Below are 19,480 nucleotides of genomic sequence, written 5' to 3' on the forward strand. Positions count from 1 at the left end.
AGCAGTCCCTTCCCAAGAAGCAGGCCTGGGATGCCAACAGGGAAAATAGTGAAAAGCCCTTGGCATGAATTGTTTGAGGTTTTGGAACAATCCCACACCACTCAGTAGGCAGTATGAGCTCCAACTAAAGGGGAAGTTGGGGGAGAAGGGAACTGGCCCCATCCTCATCAGAGGCAGGAGCCCTGGCTTGGTGTGGAGAAACAGAGGACTTGAGGCCACAGAACCCAAGACTTCCCAAAGATAGAAACATGGAGCTGTCCCTGGTGGGAGAGGGTGATGGAGGGGAAGGAAAGAATCTCACTGGAACACCTCCAGGGGGCCCCGCACCCCTCTCCACAGCCTCACCCCCAGGTTCCCAGTGTACCTCTGGGTGGCATGGGATGCAGGCCACAAGGCTGCAAGGCTCTGCTTGGGCCAGGCTGTGTGTGGGGTGGCAGCAGACCCCTGGGTGGAGCTATCTGCTGGATAGGTGAATATATGAGGCTGAGTATCCAATGGCTACTGAAGACGTCCAGGGGCATTTTCAGAGGTAACCATTAGAGCCACCACCAGGTCTACTCTCACCATCTCCTTGGAGCAGAAGCCACTGGTCCACTGGGACCTCTGGCTCTAGCAGCATAACTCATAGTAGATCTTCACTCAGATGTGAGGGCTGGAATCCAGTTGCACTCCCAAATCCAGCATTCTGCTGTGACTGCTGACTTAGCTGTGCCTTGACCCAGGGTCCAGAGACACATGGGGCCTAGGCACTCTCGGAGGCACCAAACGCCCCACCTACTCTGCAGTTTCAGGTATAAATGAGCCTTGAGATCATATCTGGCCAGATTCTCCCTCCACCCCACCTCTGCATGGTCACCCAGGGACTGAGGGCCAGTCACCCAGCATGCTCTAGGACAGTGGGAGGACTGGAAAAGGTCTGGAGCTCAGGAGAGAAGTCTTGGATGGATATGAAGATGTGCACTTTGGGTTGGACGAACTCACTCAGAAATCATGAGCAGAGCAAATTCGCCTCAGGTCCTTGAGTCCAAAAAGTACACAGGATGTTCAGCAAAGTGTGTCCTCAGAATGGATTTGACATGACAGAAAGTAACCACCTAACTGCTTTGAGGATAGGCAGAGGTGACCCCTTCGGGAGCCTGCTAAGTCTGGCATAGAAAGACCCAAGGCCAAATATTATTGGTTCAAGTTTCTACAAGTTATCAGACAGATAGATGCCTGTCAATTTCACCAACACATGTTTTGGAAGCTAAAATGTGATTATAGACAGTGTTCTTGGGGAGAGTCCTAATACCTGGAACTTTCAAAGTCTCACAGCAACTGCTCCATGGTCTAACATGGTCATTCATTTCCTCTCCCCCGTGGTCCATAGATGTTTGAATTCCCAGCTGCCTTTCAAAGGACTGTTACTGGCAGTACTATTCAAGAGGATGCTTTTGCTTAGAAAAAGGGAGCCTTTGGTTATCTACTTCAACATAGATGTTCATGCTGAGAATTTGCAAACTTGAACACTCTCAATATTCTGATCAACTGCAGTCTTTAACACTCTCCTAGACCCATCTAATTGTGCAAGGGCCTGCTTAGGAACATGTGCTCTCAGAGACAGGAAGACTGCCATTTACTAGCTGTGTGACCCTGGACAAGGTACTTAACCTCTTTATTCCTCCATTTCCTTATCTACAAAGTGGGACTCATAATAGTAACTATCCAATAGAGTTATTTTGAGGATTAAATGCATTAAAACATGTAATGTACTTGGAAAAATACCTGGTAGGCATATAGTAAATGCTATACAAGTGTTTGATTACTACTATTGCTACTATTTACATTATAGATGATGAACAAGTATTGTTTAAACAGTCCGTTGCTTTGAAATATTTACAGGTAGAAAGAAGAAAACACTTTGAGACATTTTGGAAAGTATATGTGCTAAACACTAATGAATACCACTGTGTCTCAGGCCAGGGCCAAACACATCTGGCTGTTCTATTTTATCTTTTGGTAGGAAAGACAATCCTTCTAAATAATAAGTCAAACCATGCCACTCACTGCCCTGCACACAGTTCTCCAGTGGTTTCTCATCACACTCTGAATCCAGAGTTCTCATCAGGATATCAGCATGGATAAGGGTCTTGACCCTTCATGACCTCATCCTGTGCCTGCCTCTAACCTCGGCTTGCTCCACACATCCCTCTTGCTGACCAGGGCTCCAGCCACATGGATCTCCATGTGTTTCCTGGACACACCCCATATGGCACTGTTCATTCAGGGTCTACTTCAAGACCTTTGCTCAGGCTGTGTTCTCAGCCCAGCCTGAGATGTTCTCCCCACAGAGTCATGTGTCTCATTCCCTCACTCTCAGGTCTCTGCTCAACTGTGATGTCCTCCCTATCGAATACAGCCCCCCACCCCCAGCTCCCCTTGCCTTGTTCTACTGCTCTCAGAGCACATATCACTCCTTGGCATTATAAGGTATCATCCATTTGAAAGCCTTCTGTCTTCCTCCACTAAAGAATGTGACAATAGCACCTAATATTTACTTAGTACAACAACTAGTCTATGTGGAAGTTACCCTTATTATCGTCCTCATTCGACATGTGCAGAGATGAACGTGGAGAAGTGGCGAGCATGCAGCCAGCAGCTAGTGAGCAGCAGGGCTGGTGTAGAGCCGGCCTCTGACCACATCACTGGGCTCCCCAAAGGCAGTGACTCCGCATCTTATTTACTGCTGCATCCAGGGCCGTGTGGATAAATGTTGACAACAGGCTTGACAGGAAAGAAAGCTCTGATGTGAGCAGTACTTTCTGATTTTCATGTGTGACTACCCTTACCACAGCTAATTTCAAGGTGCCAATGTATGTGTCCCCTTTAGTGGATGAGAGAGGCTCGAGGATGCTGCTGGCTGCAACTTCAGCTACTAGAAAGACATCTGACTCAGGCAGCCATTTTTGAATGAATGAATGAAAAAGACAAAATGAAAGAAAACCAGTCTGATACTGTCTTTTAGCACCCCCACCCCCATCTGCCTGGCCTCAGGAATGTAGACAAGGACACTCTCCTCTTTCCAATGAAACTCTTTCTTTCTTTTAGCTTCTCTAGGGGTTCCACGACAACACTCTACCAAGAACACCTGGGTTCTGCTGCTTGGAGTCATCTAAAATCTCCACATGGCTTTTAACTTACTAGTATAAAATATAGGTAGAAGATTGATCAATAGAGAGAGAGAGAGAGAGAGAGGATATCTTCCATTGGGGAGGGTATGAGAAAGTGGTCACTCTGATTTTTTTTTTTTTTTTTTTGGTGGGAGAATAAAATAGGAAAATACTTTAGGAAGTTAATTGGGCAGACTCTATCAAAATTAAAAATGAGGCTATACTTTCACATAATGGTCCCACTTCTAAAAATCTCTCCTACAGAAATACTCACATAAAGTTATATGTGATAGGATGTTACCAAAGCATCCATTCTAAGAGTGAAAAATTAGAACAACCTAAATGGCCAAGAGTTGCATACTGGTTAAAGAAATGATGATACTGTAACACTTTGCAGTCATTAAAGAATGAGATAGATCTATATGTACTGATGTAGAAAGATGTGCCTGAGATATTGTTAATGAGCAAACAATTCAACCTGTGAACACTGTGTAAAGAATCATTCCCATTTTTAGGGAACTTGGCACACAGAAATGGATTTGTCAGAATCTGTAGCCATGACCCACACTAAATGTGGGTGGACTGTGTATACATACTGGGAATATATAATAAATATGGATCTACACTTGTATATACAAAAATAATTAGAAGAATATATGCCAAACTCCTGACAGAGACCACTTAGAGGAATAATTTCACTTTCTATTTTAACAAATGGAGATTCTGATTGCCGGCCTACTTCTCTATCACTGTCCAATGAGGTCAAGACATTAAACACCCTGAAAACCCAAAGACTCAGACTTTACCGAGTACTTTTGACAAAAGGTATCAGAGCTCAGAGTGCAGTGGGGAAGAACAGAGATCTGTGGCCAAGTGCCTGGTTGGAGCAGCTCTGCCATGTCCTAGTGGGAGACCTTGTATTAGTATTTACCTTCCTGTGCCTCCTCTAACTCATCTGTGAAATGGAGACAATAAGAGTTGTCTCAAAGTTAAAGGAGTGCTTCTCCTGGTAAGCACTGGAACAGTGTCTGCATGTGGGAAGTGCCATGGAAGGGTGAGCATTATCATTATCATCATCATCATCATTACCACCGCCATCACCACCATCATCATCACCATCCTCTTCATCATCACTACCATCATTATCACCATTACCATTACCATTATCACCACCATAATCACCATCATCATCACCATCATCACCATTACCATCATCATTATCACCATTATTACCAACACCATCATCATCACTATCATCATCAATATTACCATTATTATTACCATCACTGTCTTCACCATCATTACCATTATCATCACCATTATTATCATCACTACCACCATCATCATCACCATCATCACCATTACCATCACCATCATCATCATCACTACCATTATCACCACCATCATCACCATCATCACCATCACTATCACCATCATCATTATCACCACTATCATCACCATCATCAGTACCATCATCAATACTATCATCATCATCACAATAGTGTTAGGTCATAGACATGATGTACAGGGCACAAACCAAGCATTAAAACCAAATCTAAAATATCAGTAGGTATGCCTGCTTATTTGTTAAATTCATGTTGCATGCAATGTGGGCAATGGGCACATATGACTGAATTAATAATTTTTATTCTTCATCTTTCTATGAACACTCTCACGGTAAATTTATGAGGCTGTGTCTTATTGTCTTTTGGTGATCACATGTGCTCGTTGGAAATTCATAAATTTAATTTTAAGAAGTTATAATAATAAATTAGAATTGATTCTGGCTAGGAAAAAAATCTCCTTAAATGCACCATCAGTTTATTGCAAACTTAGAATTTTACATAGAAATTTTCTTCTTGATATTTTGGGTGCCTAGCTTGATGTTACAGATATGTTGATGATGTTTTTCTTTTCTTTTCTTTATTTTTTTTTTTTTGAGACAGTGATGTTTTTCTTTCTTTCCAAAATGGCACTTTATTTCTAGTATTCTCCATGTAGGATTGAAAAAATCTTTTAATAACTCTGAGGTACTCTGTGCTCAAAACTGAAGTTTTAAATGAAATAGGCTTCAAAAATGTGAGCAGAAATGATACTGTTTCATGAGATTTCAAAAATAAAATGCAGAGAAAAAGTTTTTAAAAATATTTCCCAGCAGTGCAATGATCTCAGAAATGAAGTGCCCAATAACGGCAGCAAATCAGCCATGCTGAGCTGGAAAACAAGCTACTGCTCTACAGGGAGGGACAGTCCCTGCAGGCATGTGGGGACAGCGTGCCCCAGAGTGGAGCTCCACCATGACACCTGGGACCAGGGTGGGCTGCACAACCAGGAAAGGCCACCCATGGGTTGGCCTGCTGGATGTGCAGACCTGCCTCCTGCCTAGGCCATCCTCCAGCCCAGCACATCTCCCTGCACCTGCTCACCTTGGTCAGGTGGCTCCCAGGCTCATGCTCCTGCCTCTCTGGCACCTTGCCCCTGCCTGTCAGCACTCAACAATTATTGGGGAATGAATAAATAGAAGACTGGGAAAGCAATGTGAATGAATCAGTGATGCATTAAACAGGAGAAGCACATAGTCCTGAGGGGGCCAATTCCAAAGTCAACTTCCTTCTCAAAGCACAAAGCCACATTACCCTTCTAGAATAAAGTGGGGCCAACTCTGTTGGTAGCAATCTGCAGTAGGATTCCCTTTGCCTCCCAAAAGGGAGGCCTAAGGAGAGCTTAAGGAGCTACCCAGTCTTAAAACATTTCTTGAAGCCAGGTGCAGTGGCTCACACGTGTAATCCTAGCAATTTGGGAGGCCAAAGTGAGAGGATTGCTTGAGGCCAGGAGTTTGAGACCAGCCTGGGCATATAGCGAGACCCCAGCTCTACAAAAAAAAAAAAAAAAAAAAAAGTTAGATGTGGTGGCACATGCCTGTGGTCCCAGCTACTTGGCAGGCTGAGGCAGGAGGTCAGTTGAGCCCAGGAGTTTGAGGCTATAGTGAGCTACGATTGCCATTGCACTCCAGCCTGGGCAATAGAACAAGACTCTATCTCAAATAAATAAATAAATAAATAAAGACTCCTTGAAAATAACTGTGTCACTTAGCCCACCTTCAGCAAAATTGGAGCCCCAGTGAATTTCTATTGGTCTCTGACACAGCTGAGAAGCATGTGACCTGGTTCCTGCCAGGCAAGTGTTGGCAGGGGCAGGCAGTAGAGGGGCCTTAGCACTAACTGCGTGGCCTGCAGGGAAAAGACAGCCCTGTGCCAAGGTTAACAGACTTCCTGATACAGGATATTCTCACTTCCAGTGTGGGAGAGGTATGATCTTGATCACATCTGGCTTACCGAAGGCCGAGACACCTGCTCTCTCTAGACTGGAGGAAGCCATGAAAGCAAATGGCTTCTGTTTTCCGCACGCCCATCCCTACTGAAGCCTCAGCATCCGTTCTTCCCTCCAGCTGACATACATAACTCCCCGCAACAATAATGGGCTGTGCATGTGTACCTAGGGGAGCATAGAAATTTTATCTCTGCAAAAATGGTACTAGCGTGGTACAAGCAAAGTTTGTATTTTTTTCCCAAGGCTTTTACTTGGGGCAATATATTGTACATGTGGTTGTGGCTTTTTTTCTTCTTTTTAATTTTAAATCGAGATTATGAACATATTTTATGCAGGTTAATATATCCTTTTCATGTAAAATTTAACTGAAACCAGTTCTAGCACATTAACGACAACAAGAGAAATTCTCTGGCTTATTATAAACATCCTTCAAGAAACCTGAAATGCATGTCCTCTGGAAATAATTTTGCTGAGATTTTGGTTATTATTAAAATCCTCTCAGAATTCTATCACTGCTTTCTAATGTGCTTCAAAGTCCTTTTCTGCTACTGATAAGAGACAAATTCTTTTTTGGCCCTGGCAGTACATTCTCAATGGTGAAAACTAGGGCTGGGGAAAGAAACTTCTTCCCAACACCCAGAAGATGTGGAACAAGGCAGGGCATCTCAGCCCTGGGCTGGCCACACTGTGGTTTTCAACAGCGCTATGGAGGAGGCAGGTTCCTATGGCAGGATCCCTCTGAAGTAGGATGAATGAACTACTTCCTTTCTGTCCATTTTGAGCATTCTAATCTTCGGGTTTCAGTGAGAAGAGGGAGGCTTACTGTGGACTGTAAGGTTGAGGGAATCACAGGCAAGTAAGTCTTGGTCACCTGGCCAAGTGCTACACTAGGAGATCATGGGGCAAGACTACATACACCTGGCTGACATACGGATGAGCTGTTCTGGAAAGGTTTGCAGGAATTAGGGAGAGTCACAAGGACTTTTAGAATTCTCATATTTAGTTTTCTCCTTGTTGACAGATAAAACAACTCCCTTTCTCCCCAGGGGGCTGACCTGTCTTACTGAAGTGAAAGCAGAGTCCTCTCTGGAGGTGGGTGGCAGCGACTCTGGATCCTGACAGCGTCGACCCTACCAGAGGTGCCTACTTAGTCTGAAAAGTTATTCAGAGCCACACTTCTTAAACTTTACTGTTTATCATATTCATCTGGGACCTTGTTAATTGCAGGTTCCACTTCAGTAGGTCTGAGTCAGGGCTGGAGATTCTACTTTTCCAACAAGCTCCCAGGCAGTGCCTGGCCTTCTGGCCCACAAATGGAGCAGGGAGAACTCAGACTAAGTTCCAACCACAGATCCTCCCACGCAAACATTATTCATCATTCACTCCATATACATTGGCCAAAGGGGTGCTCTAGTGATTCCAGGTTCCCTGCTGAGGATATCATTAGGGGTAAGACCAGTTCTCCCTGACTTTAAAACCAGTTCCCATGTAAATTTAAAGCTTCTGGGAATCAAGGGACACAATTAACAGAATGAAAAAGTCACTACAGGACGTGAAAATTTTGGCAAATTATGAAACTGATGTGGAATTAAAATTCACAATATATAAAGAACTCCTACAATTCAACAACAAAAAATCAAACAACCTCTTTTTTTTAAAATGGCCAGTGGACTTGAATAGCCATTTCTCCAAAGATAGACAAATGGCTGACAAGAACATAAAAAGATGCTCAACATCACTCATTAGGGAAATGCAAATCAAAACCACAATGAGATACCACCTCACACCCATTAGGATAGCTACTATCAAAAAAAAAAAAAAAGAAAAAGGAAACTAACAAGCGTTGGTGAGGATATGAAGAAATTGAAACCCTGTGTGCTCTTTGTAGGAATGTAAAATGGTGCAGCTGATTTGGAAAACAGTGTGGCAGTTTCTCAAAAAACTAAAAATGCCATTACCATCTGATCCAGCAATCCCCCTTCTGAGTATATAACCAAGAGAATTAAAAGCAAGAACTCAAACAGATATTTGTACACCATGGTCACGTCAGCATTAGTCACAACAGCCAAAAGATGGAAGCAACTCCGTTGTCCAGCAAGGGATAAATGGATACAAAAAATGTGGTACATACTTACAACAGAATATTATTAGGCCTTAAGAAGAATGAAAATTCTCACACACACAGCAACGTGGATGAATAAGGACATTATGCTAAGCAAAATAAGCCAGTCACAAAAGGACAAATACTCATGATTCCACTTCTTTGAGGTCGCTAAAGCAGTCAAATTCATTGAGACAGAAAGTAGAATGGTGGAAGCTAGGGGCTGGGTGGGTGGGAGTGGTGGGTGTTTCTTGAGTACAGAGTTTCAGTTTTGCAAGATGAAAAGAGCATTGGAGACTGGCCACACCACAATGGGAGTGTTTCACATGACTGAATTGTACACTTAAAACTGATGAAGATAGTACGTTTGCTGTTATGCATATTTTACTACGATTTAGCTTCTGGATGGGAATGTCATGGGCTAAGGCGGGATATCCCATGCACACTGAGGTGTGGGGCAGGCCATGAGCTCCATGTGTGCTTGTGTCGTGGTGGATTTGAGGTGCCCGCGGGCCCTCCAGGGGAGTCTCTGGTCAACAGTCAGAAGGGTTGTTCTGGAATTGCCTTGAGGACCCCAGTTAGGGGACCAATGGGCTGCACAGATGGCTGCTGTGCCTGTGAATGTGTCCAAGGAGAAGACAGCCCGAGAGAAGCCAACATTCTAGGACAGTGGAGGAGGGGGAGGCAGCCTGACCACCTGGGGAGGAGCAACAGCCAGGGGTAAAAGCAGTCAACCAGGGAGCCCAGGCCTCTCAGGACCACCTGCAAGTACAAACGTGGGCAGACCATGAGGGGGCATCCAGGACAGAGGAACCGAAAAGTGCCCCAAGAGCTGTCTACAAGCAGGTCACTGACATGAACAGGCACAACTTACTCAGATGCCTAGGCCAACCTAGATTCCAGAGAAGTGGGGGGCAGAGGGGAGGAGGCCTCAAAAAGAAGGTGGTGAGTGAGCCACATCTTGGAGCTGAGCAGCAGCTCTGCGGGAGGATGAGGCGGGCGTAGGTGAGGACAGAGGACCTAGACCACTTGGGGTCTCCGCAGGACAAGGGTCCCGGGTGGGGTGGGCCTGAGGGATCGCAGGCAGATTATGACAAGAGCCACCCTCTACTCACAGGAAGCCACCTCATCCTGGAGGCGAGAGGGAGCCATTTACACAGGGAAATGACACAGATGAAGCTGTGTTTTAGAAAAATCCCCTGGCAGCCATGCAGAGGATGGATCGGAGTGGGAAGACAGGATGCAAGCGCTCCCCTGGGAAACGTGCAGTGATTAAGCCTGTGGTGCTCCTGGTTTTCTATGTCTTTCGTCTCTGGCTCACGGAGATCATTTTCTCCCTAGAGAACAGGGGTGGCCTGACCCCCTTAGCTACCCTAGGGCTTAATTATGGAGAAGGAGGACTTGCAGGTGAGGTGTGGGTGACCCATTGTGGAGGAGGGCATGGTTGATGATGAGGCATGGAAGAGCCTATCCAAGTTCATTTGACTCCAAGGTTGACACTTGCCACCTTCCAGTTAATGTTGAGATGCTGACTGCTCTCCTCCCCCATTCAGGTAAGTCCTGTGTCCTGTGGCTGTTTTTCCTTTAACTCTGAGGTTTTTCTTCTGCATCCCAGAAAAGTTCCCCCACTTGGCCTCTGAATCAATAACTGACAGAAAGCAATAAAAATAAATCAAATGTACTTCTGGCTTTCTCAGTGTCTTCTGAAACAAGGAAGTAATGACAGCTGTTCCTGGAAGTGTGTGAATCAGCTCCAAGGCTTCCGAAGCTTTGCTGCAGGGCATTTAGCTCCTACGGCCCCAGGAGGCTTCATGGGATGCTTGGGCCAATGCCTCACTCCAAGGGGATGATGGAGCACTGATATATGGGAATTGTAAATGTTTATTAGACAAACTGGTCACAGTGTCAGACAGAAAGCTCCTGTGTGATCCACGTGGCCTCATTATCTGATTAGCAGAACTTTGAAAGCAGGTTGTTGTGTTTGGTTGTTTTATTTTAAAAAAAGGAAAAGCAGTTTTGATACCTTGATTTTAAAATGTCTAAAATGCTTTTCTCACTTTCTTCTTTTTTTTTGAGACAGAGTCTCACTCTGTCACCTAGGCTGTAGTGCAGTGGTGCGATCTCGGCTCATTGCAACCTCCATTTCCCGGGTTGAAGCGATTCTCCTGCCTCAGCCTCCTAAGTAGCTGGGATTACAGGCATGTGCCACCATGCCTGGCTAATTTTTTTTTGTAATTTTTGAGGAGATGAGGTTTCACGATATTGGCCAGGCTAGTCTCAAACTCCTGACTTCAGGTGATCAGCCCGCCTCGGCCTCCCAAAGTGCTGGGATTATAGGCATGAGCCACCATGCCTCGCCTCACCCTTTCTTCTTTTGTCCTACCATTTTTTTAAAACTTCTGACTACTGTTAATGTCTAGTGTACATACTTCTTGCAAAATGCAATGTCGTCTTGGAAACCCAAGAAAAGATTCCCACTTGTTAACGGCTTGGGGATTGCAGACATAAAGATACGTGCTTTTCACCCAGAGCCTGTAAATCACCTAATGCGGCAGCTGGCACACAATAGGCGCCCGATAAATGGAGGCTTTCCCTGTGAGCCTTCCCACTTCTTGTCAATGAGTCAGTGGAGGTTGTCAGATTGGTTTCTAGACAGAGGGGCTGGGGAGCTCTGTGGCCTAGGATCACAGCAGGAAGCACTGTGTTACAGAGATTGGGGCAACATGGAACCATTACAGAATTAGACACCTAAATTGGTACCAGGTCCCCCAAAATAAGATGTCTCCAAATTATTTTCTAAATTATCCACTAACTTTGTGTGAGTCAACAGGTGGCTATCGACCACCTGTTTGTTTGAGCTACCATCAAGACCTATTGATCTAAGAGATAAATATCGACCAAACTGAGACTGAGGTCAATGCTTGCCTCCCGGGAAAATAAATCTTGATATTCACCAAAAACTGCATATGCTAGGCCTGATATTTTTGTCTCTAAACTAATGGTCAGATAGAGGCCCTGCTGAGGTCAGCTCTTGTCTTTATTGTAAATTGTTATAGGTGTAAACTAGTTTCCAAATTGACCTTGCTTCTGGAAAATTTGGTATAAAAACTTCCAATTTCTTCATATTTTAAATGATCAAGGGAAAACCTGTTATTTAAAGAACTGTTATTGAGAATACTTCCATAAAATAAAGAATCCTTCTGAAATGCATATAACTGCCCCAATCAATTATCTGTGAAAATTGAGAATTTCCTATGATGAGTCCCCACCCAGAGAAGCACATCAGCTCAGACACACAAACAAGTCAACAACAAAAAACTTGTAGTCAGGACCACAGCTATATTTGAAAATTCTATTGAATCTGATATTTTTATAAGTTACAAAAAATTGCTTAAGATAGCATTTTGCACCCAAGAGGTGCACAAAAGATTTTCATGTTTAATGGATAAATGAGAGGTGGGTCCGCCCAGGCTATGCACTAGGAAAAGTTGTTTCCTGAAGACTGATGACATTACACCTTATGGATATGGATCATGTTTCTTAAACAGTGTTGTTTGTTCTCACATGCAAAGCTTGTAGGGGGCAATGGGAAAATCTTATTGTGAGAATTAAATACGATGACATGCCAAAAGCACTTTTTTGATCTATCCCTGGGACACATCAATAAAACTTCAATACACAGTTGTTTCTGTTATTAGCAGGGGTAAGAGACTGGATTAGAAACAATACGTCCTGAGTAACTTAGAGAGAACATAAGGTGGGGAAATTAAGTGTAGTCACTCTGTAGTCACTCTTGAGGTAGTTGTTAAATATCAGAATTAGAAAGAAAAGATCTAAAAGAGCCACATAAACACGCACACCCAGATGTGTAGTGCTGCACACAGTCTAGAGGACAGTGATCTCAGCCTGTCTATCTGCAGGAGACTGAATGTCACAGGTGAGAACTGGGATGCTCCAAGGCCAAGGGAAATTGATTGTTTTAGCCTTTATGCTCCACAGTTTCCAAAAGCCCACTGAGTGCCAATGGCCTATTAAAATAAGCCAAAAGGCCTGCTGCTGCATTTAAGAACCATACGGTATAGTCAACAGAATAGAACTGATGAGGATTTTTTGATAACATGAACCAAATGGAACCCACTATGTGAAAAACCTGCTAGAACCCACAGTTCACTGCAGGCAAAAGAAGACTCTTTAAAAAACAGGTGAAGCACAGAGCAGCAAGGACAGGAGCAAGGCTGAGCCACATAGGCATTCAGGATCACGTATAGAGAGCAGCTAGGCCCAGACTCTGCACTGAGGCAAAGCTTCCAATGTGCTGGTGAAAACCTTAGATTTTGGATTAAACCCTGACTGCAACCCACAAGCTGTGTGACCTTGGGTACGTCACCCATCTCTCACTTTACTGACTCTCAGAGGCTCATGTACCCACCTATGGATGTAGAATTACAGAACCTACTCAACAGGGTGGGTGTGCAGAATCATAAACAAATATCCATTGCACTAAACACATTTCTAAACATGAAGAATACAGCAGGAATCACAGCAGGCAAGCTCCCTGCCTTCATGGATCTTGTAGCCTGGTAGAAGAGATGGATGATTAATAGATATAAACACAAAATATGTCAGAGTGGGTGGTGTTTTATATAGGCTATCAGGACAGCTCCTTTATTACATGATGTTTGATCAGAGACCACAGGGGATGAGTAATAAGCCATGGACAGATTCTGGGAAGGACATTCCAGGAAGAGGGGAGAGTGGATACATGGGCCCTGACACAGGAACATGCTTGGTATATTTAAGGATTAGCAAGGAGGCCAGTGTGGCTGAAGGGAAACGAGAGAGAGGGATGGTCATAAAAATCATGTCAAAGAAGAAATGGGGGCTAGATCTTTCTGGGATGCATTGTCCAATGTGGTAGCCACTAGTCAAATGTGTTTACTAAGCACTGGAACTGTGGCTGTGAATTAAGATGTGCAGTAAGCGTCAAATAGACACTGGATTCTGAAGACTTATCACAATAAAAATAATAGAAAATATTTAATTAATAATTGCTATATTGATTACATGATTAAATGATAATATTTTTGATATGTTAAGTTAAATAAACTGTATCATTAAAATCGGTTTTATCTGTTACTTTTCCCGCCTTTAATGTGGCTACTAGAAAGTTTAAATTACCTATGTGGCTCAAATAATATGGGGAATTATAGGTGACAGTCATGAGTTTGGCATTTATGTTCAGCAATACAGGAAGTTCAGAGAAATGCATTATGAAGTGTTTATCCTATTTCTCTGCACCTAGTGGAAAAAGTTTATGAATCTAGAATTCCATTCACAGACAAATTGCTCAAATGGAAAGGCAAGTAAAGGTAATGAAGGGAAAGACACTGGACTCAAAAAAAAAAAAGGAATAAATAACAAAACAAAAGTTAAGTTCAAATAACTGTTTAGAATATGGTGATGAAATTAGCAAATAATGATTGTTGAAATAGAAGGCATAAGGTAAAATAAAAAAGAGTCTGACAAACAGATAAAATTGGATCCATTTCTGAACTCCAAATGGATCAGAGAAATACAGGCAAAAAAGAAACTGCACAAGTACTTCATTTTAACTATCCTGGCGGAGGTGAACTGGCTTTATGCTTTTAAATTGCACTGCCATGATGCCTATTAGGTTAAGGACTTTTTATGAGTTTACTGGCTATTTGTATATCTTCTTTTGTCAAGTGCACATTTAAACCTTCTGCCCATTTTTTGGTAGTGCTGTCTTTTTATTTCTTATTGATTGGCAGGTGTTCATATGTTCTAGATAAGAAACCTTTGTCAGGTCAGCCAGGTGCAGTGGCTCATGCCTGTAATCCCAACACTTTTGGAGGCCGAGCTGGAAGGAACACTTGAGGCCACGAGCTCAAAACCAACCTGGACAGCATGGTGAAACCCCAACTCTACTAAAAACACAAAAACTAACCTAGCATAGTGGCATGCACCTGTAATCCCAGCTACATGAGAGGCTGAGGCACAAGAATAACTTGAACCTGGAAGGTGGAGGCTGCAGTGAGCCGAGGTAGTACCACTGCACTCCTGCTTGGTGACAGAACATGACTCTGCCTCAGAAAAGAAAGAAGAAAGAAAAGAAAAGAAAAGAAAATTGATGACAAGAAAAAAAGGAAGGAAGGAAGGAGAGAGAGAGAGAAAGAAAAAGAAAGAGAGAAAGAAAGAAAGAAAGAAAAAGAAAGGAAAGAAAGAGAAAGAAAAGAAGGAAGGAAGGAGAGAAAGAAAGAAAAAGAAAGAAGAGAAAAAATTAAAGAAAAGAAGGAAGGAAGGAGAAAAAGGAAAGAAAGAAAGGAAGGAAGGAAGGAGGGAAGGAAAAAGAAAAGAAAGGCGGGAGAGAGGGAGGGAAACCTTTGGCAGATATATGCATAGAGATATGTCCTCCCAGTCTGCAGCTTGCCTTTTCATTATTTTAACCATATCTTTAAACAGAATAGAAGTTCTAAGTGTTAATATAACCCAGATTTCTTTATCCATTCCTTTATGTTGGTGCTTTATGTGTCTCATTTAAAAACATCTTTGTCTACTCTGAAATTAGGAAGAAATGCTATCTTCAGGAAGCTTTACTTTGTACCTTTCATACTTATGTCTATGATCCATCTCCTGTTAACTTTTGTGTGTGGTGTAGAGTAGGGGCTATAGATCTTTTTTTCATATGGATATCCAACAAACCCGTCACCATACATTGAAAAGATAATCTCTTTTTTACTGCACTGCAATGTCATAAGTCAAATGACAATCCTATGTAGTTGTGTTTGGGGCTCTTTATTCTGTCCCTTTGTGTACTTGTCTGCCCTTGTATTAATACCCCATTGTATTACTTACACTTGCTTTAATGTAGATGTTGAGAATTGGCATATAAATCCTCCACCTTGCACTCCCCCCTCAAGATTGTCTTGGCCCTTTGTAGTACATACACACCTTTGCATAGCTTTGACAGTCTTTCTCTCTCTCTCTCTCATGCACACACACACAACTAACTGCTGAACAATATTAACAACAAAATAAATAGTAATGTAGGTAAAAACTAAAAAATAAATATCCATGCATCCATACTGATATCAAGGAATTAGTGAATAATAAACAAATGAGAAAAGGGGGCCACTCTTCCTTATAGAAGAATTCCAAATAATACATCTAGAAAGATTAAGGGAAATAGAAAACCACCCTTAGTGCACCATAGTAAAATCTGCTGCAAGCAAAATCTACTGATGAATGCAAAATTAGTGGGCAAAAGTTCAAGGAAAAACAAGATATTTGCAAGCCTTCACATACTTCCCCTAAGATTTTTATTAATTACTGTGGTGGGTTTAACATATCCACAAATTCATGACACGCCTCCCTTCTGGAGATGGAGCTTAACTCTCCTTGAATGTGAACTGGACTCAGGGACTGGCCTCTAACAAATAGAGTCTGGAAAGGAGAAAATAGTAACTTCATAGTAAAGAAACCTGGCAGACACCACCTTAACCAAGTGATTGAGATGGGCATCACCATTAACAAGATATATTGATGTCATGTGCCCCGATACCATGCAATGAGAAGGGAGCTCCACCTCTGTGCTGTTTGTCCCCAAAATCCGTAACCCCACGATATGGTTTGGCTCTGTGTTCCCACCCAAATCTTATCTCAAATTGTAAACCCCAGGTGTCAAGGGAGGGAAGTGATTGGGTTAGGGGGTGGTTTCCTCCCCGCTGTTCTCATGACAAGTGAGTGAATTCTCATGAAATCTGATGGTTTTATAAATGGTAGTTTTTCCTGTGCTCACACACACCCTCTCTTGCCTGCCTCCATGTAAGATGTGCCTGCTTCCCCTTCCACCATGACTGTAAGTTTCCTGAGGACTCCCCAACCATGAGGAATGGTAAGTCAATTAAACCTCTTTATAAACCTGTTTACAAATTACCCAGTCTTGGGTAGTATCTTTATAGCAGTGTGAGAACTGACTAATACACCCCATTTCTAATGCTCAGAAAACCTCAGAGAGTACCAAATTGAGGGACATTCTAAAAAATCACTGGCCACTACTCTTCAAAAGTGTCAAGGACATGAAAGAAAAAGAAAGCCTGCAAATCTGTCTTGGATTGTTGGAAAGCAAGGAGATGTAACAACTAAATGCAATGTGAGATCCTGGATTTGGATCCTGCACCAGAAAAGAAACATTAGCAGGTAGACCAAAATCTGGTTAAGCCCAAAGTGTAGTTAATAGCAATGAACCGATGTTAATTTCTTAGTTTGACACATGTACCATGGCTATGTAAGAAGCCAACACTAAGAGAAGGTGGATGAAGGTACATGGGACCGCTCTGTGCCAGCTTTACAACTTTTCTGTAAATCTAAAATTGTTCAAAATCAAAAGCTATGACATATTTTCTGGAAAACGTGCAGCAGTATCTTTGGAGTAATTATCAGGGAAATGTATGCAAGCAGGTCCACTTTCTATTTTATACATTTCTGAATATGGCTTTTCTCCCTTTTGAAACAGAGCATTTATAATATAAACTATTTGGATTTTTAAAGAGTTACTCTGGGAACTAAGTATGGAGAAAGGCTGACTCAAAAGCTGGCACCTGAGAATAGAGAATGCCTTTGTTTGGGAACAAAAGTTTCTAAAACTTTCTGTATGTTTTGAGTTAATAAAGGCACTGTTTTGGAATCTGAGTTGTGTCTGAGGCTTAAGGTATGATAGGAATACAGAAGACGGTTACTTACCAGGGTGACTTTTCTCTGTGGTTTCAGCAGCTTCGGTTTATGGAACGTGGGGGCTATCGGAGCTGTGGAAGTAGGTCAAGGGTTTAGCTTGCGGTTCCTCCCAGAACACTTAGTGGCCACACATCATGAGCATCAGGGACATATGCTGAGAGGTCTTGGACACCTTCCTGGTCCCATGGGAGAACTTTCTGATCTAGGCATCAGCAGGTGCCCCTCGGCGGGGGGTGATCCTCCCCTAGTCTTTGAATGTGTTGTTGTCTCCCTCAGCAAGGTCAACGAAACAACTCTGCATAAAACTCTGCCAGCTACATGGATGTCAGCTGTGCAGGTGTGAACCAGATGCACCCAGTGAAGGCTGAAGCTGGGACCTTCCCTGGGAGACTCTGTCCTACCCACACACTAGCGCTGATCACAATAACTCTTGATCCTCACAGCAGCCCTGTGAGGTCATCAGGGAGGGTCTTATTGTCCCCACTTAACAGAAAAAGAAAGTGAGGCCCTTCCCACAGTGTCATGTCACTAGTCTTGAACCATTTAGGATTTGAACTTGGCATTGAAAGTCAGGCTCTACCACTTACCTAAGTCTCACTTTCAACTTTAGTAAGGGTGGGTAATATCTACTGTGGAATGAATGACATCGAGCGGTATGATGCCTGACCCAGGCGGGCGTTGTCTACTCCCTTCCCTCCCAGGTCCATGCTTTTCATCCCCCTGCAGTACAACCACACCCTCCAGCCCTCTTTCCACTCCGTGTGTGCTCAGCCTCACCAACAGGCTTCCCCACAGGGCTTGATGTGTCCCTAGGGGAAGCATGCAAAGCCACAGTTGAGGAATAGAATTGTTCATTTGGGCAACCCTTGTATTCCCCCAACTATATTTCAAATTTGCTGAGGTATGAATATCTCCTAAATTGACCAGTTATTTTAGGAACTATCTATAGTCAATCTTGGTTCTCCTAATACTCTTGCAGTTTTTTCCTCCAGAAACACCTATCTTCCTCACTTACATTGCTCTAAATCATAACTGGAATCACAGGATAGCCGTCATTTTATATCCAGAGCAACTGTGAAATAAATTGTACACCTAGTTGACATCTTTAAAAATTCAGAGAGCTTTTCCTCCCTTGAATGAACCGAGACTTCCTCATCCCACCCCACCACCCCACCTCATGTGTGGCATGTTTTCATAGTACAGAGTGAAACACAATCTGGAATCATCTGTGGATGTTGATCTTCCCCCTGCTAAAGCTATGCTAGGCCCTTGCTTCCTCCTCCAACTCCACCTCCAACCCAAGTACTGGGCTAAGGGCTGAGGTGGTTGAGCACCTGTTAAGCCCAGAATCTAGGTGGGGGTCCAGACTATATAATCATTAAATGTCATGTCATATTCCCCATCTGCCTATGCTCCCTGTCATAATCCAACATGGAACCCTAGACCCACAGGGATCAATAATGATAGTTTCCAGGTAAGAAACTGCAGGCCAGCTCCTTACCTTTGGCAGGGACTGCAGGAGGAATGTCAGGCTTCTCCTTCTGCCTCTTGCCCTTCTTGGGCTGCAGTGGGGCCAAGCTGGTCACGCTAGTGACAGTCTCCCCTGAGCTGTAGAAGAAAAAGTTTCCAGTGAAACCAAAGGCACATTTATTGCAAAAGAGAAAGGAACAAAAAAACCCACAATAGCTTCCAATAGTTTCTGAGTGCTCCCTGTGTACCTGTGTAAGGGAAGGTTATCATATGGGTAGACTGGAAGCACTCTGTGCTCATCTCCAGGGAGGTCTGGAAGTCTGGTACTGATCTTTGGCCAAGATAAGAAGGATGAGTTGAGCCAGTTGGTGATTTATAATGAATGTGCTGTTTACAGTCCCAAATTCCTTGGAGGAACCCAGGGCTAGCTTGTGTACATTGCCTAGGGATACATGGGTTGATGGTTGACACCTGGTTTAACTGATAACACATTTTGGCTTGGCTACATCACCAGTGGGGTATTATTTATGCCACTAGAAGTTTCTGCTTGAGCTTCCTAAAACCAAGGTTCCTTGCACACATCTCTGTGGTTCATAATCCAAAGGCAAACATCTCCCCAGCAACTGGGAAAGGGTTCTGGGGAGCTGCACCTGGATGTGCCTGGGGTCCCCTGTGA

At 43.3% G+C, this 19,480-nt stretch overlaps 1 protein-coding gene across 3 annotated transcripts in view; it reads right to left on the reverse strand.

Moving 5' to 3' along the window:
• VSTM4 (V-set and transmembrane domain containing 4) overlaps nt 1–19,480 on the reverse strand; it is a 102,854-nt gene that overhangs the window by 15,944 nt on the left and 67,430 nt on the right. For 2 of the 3 annotated variants that reach the window (XR_008510412.2, XM_024254120.3), the window contains exons 6-7: nt 18,836–18,942; nt 17,344–17,405 (exon numbers count right to left, since the gene is read on the reverse strand). Coding sequence is in view for 2 of the 3 variants with exons in the window: in XM_024254120.3 (XP_024109888.1) it covers nt 17,344–17,405; nt 18,836–18,942 (169 nt within the window). In the remaining variant the exon portion in view is untranslated. Of the gene's footprint in view, nt 1–15,899; nt 16,045–17,343; nt 17,406–18,835; nt 18,943–19,480 lie in introns of those variants that run through there. The other variant, XM_054522311.2, reaches the window with a different exon arrangement.

Source organism: Pongo abelii, chromosome 8 (assembly GCF_028885655.2).
Source record: "Pongo abelii isolate AG06213 chromosome 8, NHGRI_mPonAbe1-v2.0_pri, whole genome shotgun sequence".
NCBI classification, from domain to species: Eukaryota; Metazoa; Chordata; class Mammalia; order Primates; family Hominidae; genus Pongo; species Pongo abelii.